A 12677-nucleotide genomic window follows, 5' to 3' on the forward strand; every position below is an offset into this window, starting at 1 on the left:
TGGGGGGCGAAACGTCTGGTACCCTGCGGTACCTAGTTATACCGAAAATGATCCATGAAAGGTACCATTTTCTGCAGTTACTACTTTGAGATAGGAGTTGTAGTAGATATTTATGGGTCATAGTTTGGTTGATATATTGCACATATAGTGTTTTTACACACAAATGTTAACATGGTCGCCTATGGGATTTTATTTGGTATAATCTTACCTATTCGAGCTAGTGGTGGTGGTGCTCCAAGGTTGTGTCATATGATGGATTTACCACAGAACAAAAACCGAATAAACTAACACTGTAACACTGTAACAGGGATTTTTTAAATACTAATTACATAGTTACCTTCATGGGAAATCGCTCGTGCATTTGTTGTTTGTTCATTTTTGTTTTGATGGTTAACTGTCAACAAAAACTATGTGCATTTTGCAAAACAAAAAATACAATCGTTCAAAAACATAACACGCCGGTTCAACCGCTTGGTAGATTCCCGTATTGCTGCGCTTCGTTGTTAATGGTACTAGAACATTAAATTATGTATACGACAGAGAGCCAGTCTCTGAAAGGTGCAAAGGTGGCATCCGAGGCGCGGATCTTGGGTGGAGGTGTTAGTGCAGTGCAATCACTCACGCGCTTTTTAGACCTTGTTTCATTGTTGAGGGCCTAAGTTCATCAAGATAAATTTCGACGTATGTCGAGGTTTATACTGATGGACGGTTATGGTGGAAGATTATAGCTTTTGCTGAACATGTCACTATCATTAAATAAAGTTAAACTCCCCCAATTGACAAATTTTGCATTCGTCTATCCCCGACCTGTCTTTGGGGAAGTGCATATAAAATAGCCCTTGCTGCTAATGGAAAACAAAAGTTTATTTTAGACGGGTTTTTTTTATCTTATCATCGGCTATTGGACGTCAAACACTTGTAGAGGCAAACGAGCCAGAATAACCAAATATGTGACATTCACAGCTCCCTCCCTCAGCATCCACTCCTACGATGCTTTATTATCGTTACTGTTGATTGATATATATATATCCCATGAGATGGGATATATATATAGCCATACGACGCCACCGAGGCCGGTATATATATATACATACATATATATATATATATATATATATATATATATATATATGATATATATATATATATATATATATATATCTCTATATATATATATATATAATCAACAGTATATATATATATATGCACAGAGATATGTCTATGTCTGACAAATCATTTCAAGAAGGGATTATCTGTGGATTCTAAAAGGAATGCGTGTATTTAAAGGGACATTCCTGAGTTTGCTGCAATTTTAAAGATGTTATCGACTAACAGAGACTTTTTAACTATTGTAATTGCATATCAAATATATTTTTCTGCATAAAATATTAGTGGCTATATATTAAACGTGTTTCTGGTCGTTCTAATATTTGTACTAGGTTAAATTTCATTTTATTTCCTAAAATATGCGCTACAGTCAAATAGATTAATTAGCCCTGCATTTCACCGGTGCATGTATATAGATAATAATTTACATGAGTGTCAGTGGCCGTTATAGATACCATTTATCTCACAAGTTGTTTTAAAATGTATCTAACGAGCGAAAGCGAGTTTAATACGTTTCTAAACAACGAGTTGTGAGATAAATGGTATCTAAATTAATTAAGAACAGATATTCACCATGTTTAAAAAAAAAAAAAAATAATATAAAAAAATACCCTCGTAGAAAACCCTGATCGTTACCACCACAACACACCTCCTTTCCCAGCTGTAGCTATTTTTTTCTGGTCTTTGTTGTTGTTCTTTGTTGGGGTTTTTTCTTCTTATTTTTGTGCTTATATTCAATTAAGGTTCAAGCACGCTATCCTGGGCACACACCTCAGCTATCTGGGCTGTCTGTCCAGGACAGTGGGTTATTTGTTAGTTGGTTAGTGGTTAGTGAGAGAGAAGAGGATGTAGTGGCCTTACACCTACCCATTGAGCCCTTAAAGGGACGTTCCTGAGTTTGCTGAACTTTTAAACATGTTATAGACTAACAGAGACTAACGATTTTAATTACATATCAATTTTTGTTTTCTGCATAAAATATTAGTGGCTGTATATTAAACGTGTTTCTGATCGTTCCAATAGTTGTACTAGGTTAAAATCGTACGTACGAAATTATTTGTAGACAAAATACAGTTTAAGCTTCTTACAAATATTAAGACGACCAGAAACACATTGAATATACAGACGCTGATATTCTAAACAAGAACATATAATTAATATGTTGACCAGTTTAATTGTAGAAATATTTTATTAGTCGGAATTATCTTACAATGTAGCAAACTCAGGAATGTTCCTTAAAGAACTCGCTCTGGGTTGGAGCCGGTACCGTGATGCAAACCCTGTACCTACCAGCCGAGGGCGGTCACGTTTTTCTAATCATGCACTGAAGCATTATAAAGGCATGGATTTTGTTCATAGAGGTTGGCCATTTACCTTTCGACCGACTGTTCAAAATTGCGCCAAATTCCCTCAATCAAAACTGCGCACCCTTTTCTCTTTGGCATTTAACGTCTCCATTCAAATTCCATAGCACCACCACCACCCCCACCCGCCTGCTACCGATTTGATCGGGCTGCTGGTGCTCCCTTGCACCTGCCAGTGCAGGCGGTCCCTCCTCTCCCCTCCCCCCACCTTTCCTGTCATGGACAGAGGAGCCGGCCAAGGCCGGCTCTTATGCCCACGACAGGCGTGCGCTACAACAACTTGTTCTGAATGTGCACGTAAAACCATATGACCTGACCTGACCTGACCTGACCTCATAGAGGTTAATCACTTTAACTACTTCGTGTTGAAACCATGCTTTCTCCTCTTGTGTTGATGCTACCATTTTCGGTATCGTGTGATGTAGAACTTTGGTCACATGGTACATCTAAAGTGTCTGATTGGTTATAAGTGGGGACAAGCTGCAACATGTGTCCAAAAGATGAAGCATGCAGCTAAATCTTGCAACATGTTGCAAGTTGTCACGCCTTGTCAAACTTTGTTGCAAAAGTGGTCTACATTTGTTGCGCAGTCCGAATTTTTCCAACAATGTTTTTTTGGAAAAATGTATGATCGTGTAGACAGGCCTTAAGACTACCAGATGTAACATTAAAAAAAAAAGTAAAGTTTGTTTTATTTAACGACGCCGGAGATGTAACATTATGTTTGTTATCCAATAGCCTGTGATTAATAAATTAATGTATTCTAGTGGTGTTGTTAAACAAAACAAACTTCGTGTATACTTTGTGCAGAGATACAATTCTTTTTATCAGAGTATCAATTTGTTGTTTGTTTGTTTGTTTGTTTTTGGTGTTGTTGTTGGTTGTTGTTTTGTTTTGGTGTTTTTTGTGGTGTGTGTGGTTTTTTTTTTTTTTTTTTTTTTTAAAGATTTATTTTAATTCCAGTTGGCTAATATATTCAAATCATGAGATAGTCAAAGCTAGGGCTTGTTGGTGGTCCATGGAAATAACAAACTGGAATTCTTCTCATCTGTGTACAGTGGGATGGACAACCGTTAGCTTTAACGGTTTGTTTGGTGATTAATGTCATTAATTGTTGCTCGGCCTTGGTGGTGTCGTGATTAAGTCATCGGACATAAGGCTAGTAGGTGCAGGGTTCGTATCCCGGTAACGGCTCCAACTCAGATCGAATTTTAACGACTCAGTGAGTAAGTGTAAGACCACTACACCCTCTTTTCTCTCACTAACCACTAACAACTAACAACTAACCCACTGTCCTGGACAGTCTACATAGCTGAGGTGTGTGCCCATGGCAGCGTGCTAGAACCGTAATTGGATATAAGCACAAAAATAAGTTGAAATGAAATTGTTGCTAGTCACAAACTATAGTATGAATGGATAAAAAAAATGTTTTGTTTAACGACACCACTAGAGCACATTGATTTATTAATTATCGACTATTGGATGTCAAACATTTGGTAATTTTGACATACAGTCTTAGAGAGGAAATCCGCAACAGTTGTCCATTAGTAGCAAGGGATCTTTTATATGCACCATCTCACAGACAGGATAGCACAAACCATGACCTCTGATATGCCAGTCGTGGTACACTGGCTGGAGCAAGATATAGCACAATGGGCCCACCGACGGGGATCGATCACAAACCAACCGTGCATCAAGCAAGCATTTACCATTGGGCTATGTCCCGTTGTAAAATAAACATTCCTTTCCTTTAATGAAATTTACCTCGTACACATTGGCCGGTTCGCCGACCTCCCCCGCGTGTGTTGTCCGATGTATGACGTCGTACTTTGCAGTGAGGAAAGCCTGTCTATGCGGACACTCATCTGGATGTTGGTCGCTTAGAAACTCGGACATTGCGATGTCAATACCGACCACACCGCTGTTCCGAAATTCCTTACACAGGCTAGCCGCCTCTTCAGACCATTCTGAATTATAACAGTTTAGAGTTAAACTAAAACAGAGTAAAGCGTTAATGCGCTGTGCAAAAATACAAATATCACAGGTACTAACAATATTAATAGTAAGCTTTGCGATACTTTAGCCGAGTGCACGTGTTTCTACTCCAACAACTGTCACATACATTTTGTCATGTATTTATAGACAGTCAATAACAATGATCACTACCCACTGTCCTGGACAGACAGCCCAGATAGCTTAGGTGTGTGCCCAGGACAGTGTGCTTGAAACTTAATTCGATATAAGCATGGAAAATAATTTGAAATGAATGACCAATTAAGCTGGGATGTTGCTATAGATTCGTTTTATTCGGTTTCAGTTAGCGAACCAGCCATGCAATTAAGTAGTAAGTGATATCGATAACCTGAATATAAATATATCTCTGAATCTAAAGACATTTTTGGAAGCTTTTGCAAAAGTATATATTTCTTATCAAAGTAGAGTTACATAGATAGCCCATACCTAGCAGGATCTGTTATCAGAGGAAAGCTTGCCCTTAATAAAGAAGTAACGAATGTTAACATTCATAGTGGATTTCAAACAGAAAACATGAAAGTCTTACTAGCTCTAGCATTGTGTATTGTTGGTAATTATTATTATGATTATTATTATGATTATTATTATTATTACTACTACTATTACTACTATTATTATTATTATTATTATTATTATTATTATTATCATTACTATTATTAGTATTATTATTACTATTATTATTACTATTATTATTATTACTGTTATTATTACCATTATTATTATTATTATTACTGTTATTATTATTACCATTATTATTATTATTATTATTATTACTGTTATTATTATTACCATTATTATTATTACCATTATTATTATTATTATTATTACTGTTATTATTATTACCATTATTATTATTATTACCATTATTATTATTATTATTATTATTACTGTTATTATTATTACCATTATTATTATTATTATTACTGTTATTATTATTACCATTATTATTATTATTATTATTATTACTGTTATTATTATTACCATTATTATTATTATTACCATTATTATTATTATTATTATTATTATTATTATTACTGTTATTATTATTACCATTATTATTATTATTATTAGGGGTGGGATCGATCCCCGTTGGTGGGCCCATGGGGCTATTTTTCGATCCAGCCAGTGCACCACGACTGGTATATCAAAGGCCGTGGTATGTGCTATCCTGTCTGTGCGATGGTGCATATAAAAATGCCTTGCTGCATTAGGAAAAATGTTGCGTGAATTACTAAATGTCTGACATCCAACAGCCGATGATTAATTAATCTATATGCTCTAGTTGTGTCGTTAAACAAAAAACAAACTTTAGAAAGTAAAGTTTGTTTTATTTAACGACGCCACTAGAGCACATTGATTTTTTTTATCTTATCATCGGCTATTGGACGTCAAACATATGGTCATTCTGACACTTTTTTTTTTAGAGGAAACCCGCTGTCGCCACATAGGCTACTCTTTTATGACAGGCAGCAAGGGATCTTTTATTTGCGCTTCCCACAGGCAGGATAGCACAAACCATGGCCTTTGTTGAACCAGTTATGGAACACTGGTCGGTGTAAGTGGTTTACACCTACCCATTGAGCCTTGCTCGGGGTTTGGAGTCGGTATCTGGATTAAAAATCCCATGCCTCGACTGGGATCCGAACCCAGTACCTATCAGCCTGTAGACCGATGGCCTAACCACGACGCCACCGAGGCCGGTAAACAAACTTTAGTTACTTCTAATTATTGTTATTGTTATTGGTAGTAGTAGTAGTAGTAGTAGTAGTAGTAGTAGTAGTAGTAGTAGTAGTAGTAGTAGTAGTAGTAGTAGTAGTAGTAGTAGTAGTATTAATAGTAGCAGCAGCAGCCAGTGGCGGATCCAGAAAATCCACTTGTGTGTGTGTGTGTGTGGGGGGGGGGGGGGGGGCAATGACATGAAGCGGAATGCCAAGGGAACTTTGTGGGAGGTTTGGAGAGGGATCGTAATTTTTTTAAAAATTAATATATAATAAAATTATAACTCCTGCCCCCCCCCCCCCCCCCCCTCTACCCTATAGATCCGCCTCTGGCAGTAGTAGTAGTGGGCTAGAAGGCTAGTAGGCTTAGTAGTAGTAATGGTAATAGTATATCATCGGAGAAAGAAATGTTTTATTTAACGACGCACTCAACACATTTTATTTTCGATTATATGACGTCAGACATGGTTAAGGACCACACAGATATTGAGAGAGGAAACCCGCTGTCGCCACTTCATGAGCTTGGCAACAAGGGATCTTTTATATACACCATCCCACAGACAGGATAGTACATACCACCGCCTTTGCTACACCAGTTGTGGAGCACTGGCTGGAACGAAAAATAGCCCAATGGGTCCACCGACGAGGATCGATCCTAAACCGACCGCGCATCTAGCGAGCGCTTTACCACTGGGCTACGTCCAGCCCCATGTATATCATACTTATTATTCTTACTGTTATTTCTATATTGTACTATGATATTATTTATTATTAAGTTTAACCTGCAGTATAGATATAACAATGAGTATAATAATAGTATTCGTAATAGTAATACGTTTTGAAACATTGCCAGGTAAATGGTATCTAACGACCACTCATGTAGTACTAGTATTCTTTTTGTAGTATGTCGATATGTTAATTCAATGACCTGGGAACCAAGGAACCCATGATTTTATTCCTTCACACTTTGTGTTTTTGTTCTATCAAAAACAATTTTATTAAGTTAGGTAATTGTAGAAAGGCCCCCTTGCCAGGGAGGGGCGAGACGTAGCCCAGTGGTAAAGCGCTCGCATGATGCGCGGTCGGTTTGGTATCGATCGCCGTCGATCCAGCCAGTGCACCACGACTGGTATATCAAAGGCCGTGGTATGTACTACCCTGTCTGTGGGATGGTGCATATAAAAGATCCTTGCTGCTAAGCAAAAAGAGTAGCCCATGAAGTGGCGACAGCGGGTTTCCTTCATCAATAACTATGTGGTCATTAACAATTTGTTCGATGCCATATAACCGTAAATAAAATGTGTTGAGTGCGTCGTTAAAAATAAAACATGTCTTTCTTTCTTTCCTTGTCAGAGAAATAATCCCTCTGTGACATACATACATGAATACCAGAAAGGAGTTGTCTACCTTTACCTTTCACGACTATTTTGATTTCGTGTAAACCGGCCTCGATGGTATCGTGGTTAAGCCATCGGACATACGGCTGGTACATGTAGGTACAGGGTTCGCAGCCCGGAGTAAGACCAATACACCCTCTTCTTTCTCACTAACCACTAATAACTCACAACTAGCCCAAATAGCTGAGGTGTGGGCCCAGGACAGCGAGCGTGAACCTTAATTGGATATAAGCACTAAAATAAGTTAAAAGGAAAGGATTTCGTGTAAGAAATCGATTGTGATTATTAATACAAATAACCGTTCGCATCTAAAATGGGTCGGGTAACGATACCCCCCCCCCCCCCCCCCCCGTCCACAAGTCATACTTTGTACAGATTAAGTGCCAAGCCCAGCAAATTAATGTTAGAAAAGCGTCATGGTGTTTTTATACGTTAACTGAATAATCGAAAAGAGTAGCCCATGAAGTGGCGACAGCGGGTTTCCTCTCTCAATACCTGTGTGGTCCTTAACCATATGTCTGACGCCATATAACCGTAAATAAAATGTGTTGAGTGCGTCGGTAAATAAAACATTTGAGGTTTTAAGATATATCTTTTAGATCTTTTATTCCATGATGTGTGTTTTAAATATGTTTTAATGTAATATTTGTATATTTTATGTGTCGATTATTAATATTTTATAGTCTCCATATTGAGTGGCTCAGAGCTGTTTTAGGTGTTATTGTGTTTAGTGTTTTGTGTTTTAACTGAGGCGAGACTTTAATAAACAATTTGTCTGTATTGCTCATATTTATTACTATTTGAGGTAACCGGCCTCGGTGGCGTCGTGGTTAGGCCATCGGTCTACAGGCTGGTAGGTACTGGGTTCGGCACCCAGTCAAGGCATGGGATTTTTAATCCAGATACCGACTCCAAACCCTGAGTGAGTGCTCCGCAAGGCTCAATGCGTAGGTAAAACCACTTGCACCGACCAGTGATCCATAACTGGTTCAACAAAGGCAATGGTTTGTGCTATCCTGTCTGTGGGAAGCGCAAATAAAAGATCCCTTACTGCTAATCGGAAGAGTAGCCCATGTAGTGGCGACAGCAGGTTTCCTCTCAAAATCTGTGTGGTCCTTAACCATATGTCTGACGCCATATAACCGTAAATAAATGTGTTGAGTGCGTCGTTAAATAAAACATTAATTTATTTTTTATTTTTTTTAAACTATTTGAGACGGGACGTAGTTCAGTGGCACAGCACTCGGCTGATGCGCCATCGATCTAGAATCCCGTCGGTGGGCCCATTTATGATATTTCTCTTTCCTGCCAGTGCACCACAACTGGTATATCAAAGGCCATGGTATATGCTATCCTGTCTGTGGGATGGTGCATATAAAAGATCCCTTGCTACTAATGCAAAAATGTAGCGGGTTTCCTCTCTAAGACTATAAATGTCAAAATTACCAAATGTTTGACATCCAATAGCCGATGATTAATAAATCAATGTGCTCTAGTGGTGTCGTTAAACAAAGCAATTTTAATAAAACAGTTAAATGTGATGGCTATTATGAATAACAGGCGGGGCTAATAATTTTGTCATGCTCATATACCACGAAGGTTTCGAGCATGTCCATCCCGGGTCCCGCCTCTGGATAGCCAGGGACATTTTGTTCGATCCCAATGAATACGCCCTCTGGCGAGCCGGTGTAACATTTAATTTGCACTCCCCAGGAATATTCACTCCCCAGTCATTATTATATATAACGGGCGCAGACATTTTGTTCGATCCCATTGAATACGTCCTCTGGCGAGCCGGTAGTTACGTAATGCTTGACGCGTTTTTCATTTCTTAAAGTGTTAGTATAATATGTGTTGGTGGACCAGGTAGGCCTACGTATCTTTCCAACACATATAATAAGGTTCATATTTACTAGAGTTCTCCTTTAACAGCGACGACTGGCGCGCCAGATCCGAGGTCAGCGTGCGTGGAGTACTGCTCCGTCGGCGACATCGGCGCGACGTGCCCCGCGGGCCAGACGTGCATGTCCAACGGCTGCGGCCACCAGTGTTTCCCCGACTTCATCGCCATCTTGAAGGCAGTGGCCAGTAAGTTACAAATAATAATGGAATGTGCAGTGGCGTAGGAAGGTGCCAAAGGGGCTGGGTGGGTGGGGGGTGGGTGGGGAGCACACACAAACACACACATATATACATGTATACACACACACACACACACACACACACACACACACACACACACACACAAACACTCATATATATATGTATATATATATATATAATTACAGTTGCATCGAGATGATGTCTATACTTATTTAATTTATGGTACTGTCATATTGGGGGCGTTATAGGAATATTAGGGGTGGGGCGTAGCCCATTGGTAAAGCGTACGCCTGATGCGCGGTCGGTCTAGGATCGATCCCGTCGGTGGGCCCATTGGGCTATTTCTCGTTCCAGCCAGTGCACCACGAATGGCATATCAAAGGCTGTGGTATGTGCTAACCTGTCTATGAATACAAAAGATCCCTTGCTATTAATGGAAAAAAAAGTAGCGGGTTTCCTCTATGACTGTGTCAAAAATGATATCCAATAGCCGATGATTAATAGATCAATGTGCTCAAGTGGTGTCGTTAAACAAAACACACTTTATTACTGATATTTGATAAATGTATGATGCAACGAAAGTGTGTGTGGAGGCGGGGACACATGCCCCCTTGCCCCCCCCCCCTTCCCCGCTTCCTTCGCCAGTGATATGCATTTAGAATATGTTATACCAGGACACAATATTTCTACCAACTAAACCATCGTCCAGTTTGCAATACTGTTGCAGGTCCATAGGAACCAGAAAGGGGGGGGGGGGGGGGGGGGGGGGGGCACCTGAGTTAGAAAATTTACGTTTTGTTTTTGTTCTACTCTATATAAAAATAGATAAATAGATGACATGTGTTCCCCCTTCCCACTAGAGACTGTGGCCCCCTCATAGAGACTGTGCCCCCCCCCCCCCACCCACACACACACACTCCACATATCGTTCCTATGGGCTTGTACGAGTTAAATTAATCAGGCTATTATCGATATTAACTAGGTGTTTTTGTTTCTTTGTTTTGTTTGTTCTATTATACTAATTAATTAATTATAACCAAACTTATCGGGTTCCCTACTGATAGAATAATTAACATGGAGATATTCACATTCCTATTGCGTGGCCTCCCATTGTCTATACCCCCCAACTTGTACGCAAGGCTATTTTTGCGAGATCTCGCGTGAGTTCACGGTTAGCGTCCACGGGTTGCTCCCCGACACGGACATGCGCAGTGGAATGTGAAAGGGGTCTACTGACGAAGGTAAAAACATAAATATATTGGGCCCAATTTACACCGCCTGTTTATGTCTTTCACACGTCTAACTAAATACATTTACAATGCTTAAACACCTGTGTTTAATTAAGAAAGCCAGTCATCGTAAATTCGGCCAAATATATGTTAGTTTATATAAACACGGAACCTAGCACCAAATACAAATTAATTAATTAATAGTAGGACCAGTCTTTGTATAGCCTGGGGTGCGTGCGTCGTAGGATCGAATGACCTCAGCGGACCCATTTTCTGATATATTTTTTTTCTTCCCGTCCCAACCAGTTCCCCAGTAGCGGGTTTCCTCATTACGGGTTTCCTCTAAGACAACGTTTCAAATATTACTAAATTGTTGATATCCAAAAGCTGATTGACTAATAAATTAAGTAGTGTCATAAAACAAATATATTTAAAACGTTTTATTTATTTATTTTTTTGCTTTCGTTAATTATGATAATTATTTTTTGCTTTCAGAGTGTCCGCGCCCGGTGTGCGACGAACCGTGCCCCAACGGATACGTCACGGGGCCTGACCACTGCCAGACATGCCAGTGTAACGTCATCAACCCCCTCCTGAAGATATTTGACCAGATTAAACAGCAGCAGATAGACCAGCTGGCGAAAACACACAAGTAGAGATTGCGAGACAAATCGATTTATACATAATACGATTTAAGAATAAATTTACACGTGCCATACAGTTAGACCTATTTTGGTTATATTACGTTAGTCTGTGTGTAAGAGGAAATAGATGTTTACCCCCCCACCACCCCCCCCCCCCCCCCCCCCCCCCCCCACCACCCACCTCCATCTACGACATTCTACCGATACGTGTGCCGAAGATACATTGTAATTGATCCACTTTTGGCACTTCTTGCCCATTTATTTAAACTTATTTTCGTGCTTATTTTCATGTATATCCAATTGCGGTTCAAGCACTCTGTCCTGGGCACACACCGTGGCTATCTTGGCTGTCTGTCAAAGACAGCTATGTGTTAGTGGTTAGTGAGAGAGAGAAGTCGATATGATGGTCGAACACCTACCCACTGAGTTGTTAAACGTGCTCTGGGTGGGAGCCGGTACAGGATTGCGAACCAAGTACATGGCACAATATTTCACGAGAACCGTTGTTCTGTTCGCGTGTCGGTTACGCAACTTTAAAATCACGAGAACCGCCAATCGTTTACGTGATGAACAATTACATTCTAAAATTAAAAGTACCATATATCAGTAATGAAAAGGAACTATATTCACGTAACCGAACAATCGATTACCTAAGTAAAACTCACGTGAACTGACTTCCGGTTACCTAAGATTTTTAAATATTGTCCCCTACAGTACCTACGAGCCGTATGTCCGATGGCTTAACCACGACACCACTCGGGCCATATCGTGAATCCCATGGAAAACCACGATCAATTGTTGCACATTTTCAACACCTCAAAGACAAGGATAAAATTAAAAATGCAGCCAAAAAACTAGCAGGTAAACCCTATGGTATCAATGACCAGTACCCACGAGAAATTGCGGAAAGGCGTAAAGAATTGTACCCTGTATACAGGGAAGCCAGGAGAAATAACAAAAAAGCTTTCCTGAAAGTGGATAGACTCTTTATAGAAGGGAGAGAATACTTCCCAGAAGATGGCTACACCCAACCCTCTGAACACCATAATTACCCAAGACACCAAGTTCCAAACAGAAGCAG

General features: G+C 39.6%; 2 protein-coding genes across 2 annotated transcripts in view; one reads left to right on the top strand and one right to left on the bottom strand.

The window, feature by feature from the left end:
* The window catches only part of LOC121377942 (adenosine deaminase-like), a 34186-nt gene extending 29319 nt beyond the window's left edge, over positions 1-4867 (bottom strand). Inside the window, exons 1-2 of the mRNA XM_041506037.1 lie at positions 4834-4867; positions 4236-4438 (exon numbers count right to left, since the gene is read on the bottom strand). Coding sequence (XP_041361971.1) covers positions 4236-4438; positions 4834-4867 — 237 coding nt within the window. The remainder of the gene's footprint in view (positions 1-4235; positions 4439-4833) is intronic.
* A 108-nt stretch (positions 4868-4975) lies between these two features.
* LOC121376797 lies at positions 4976-11642 on the top strand. The gene is made up of 3 exons (XM_041504572.1): positions 4976-5055; positions 9553-9708; positions 11448-11642. The coding sequence occupies exons 1-3, from the start codon at positions 5019-5021 to the stop codon at positions 11606-11608; spliced, it is 354 nt and encodes a 117-aa protein (XP_041360506.1). The 5' UTR covers positions 4976-5018; the 3' UTR covers positions 11609-11642.
* The last annotated feature ends 1035 nt before the right edge of the window (positions 11643-12677 follow it).

Source organism: Gigantopelta aegis, chromosome 7 (genome assembly GCF_016097555.1).
Source record: "Gigantopelta aegis isolate Gae_Host chromosome 7, Gae_host_genome, whole genome shotgun sequence".
Lineage (NCBI taxonomy): Eukaryota > Metazoa > Mollusca > Gastropoda > Neomphalida > Peltospiridae > Gigantopelta > Gigantopelta aegis.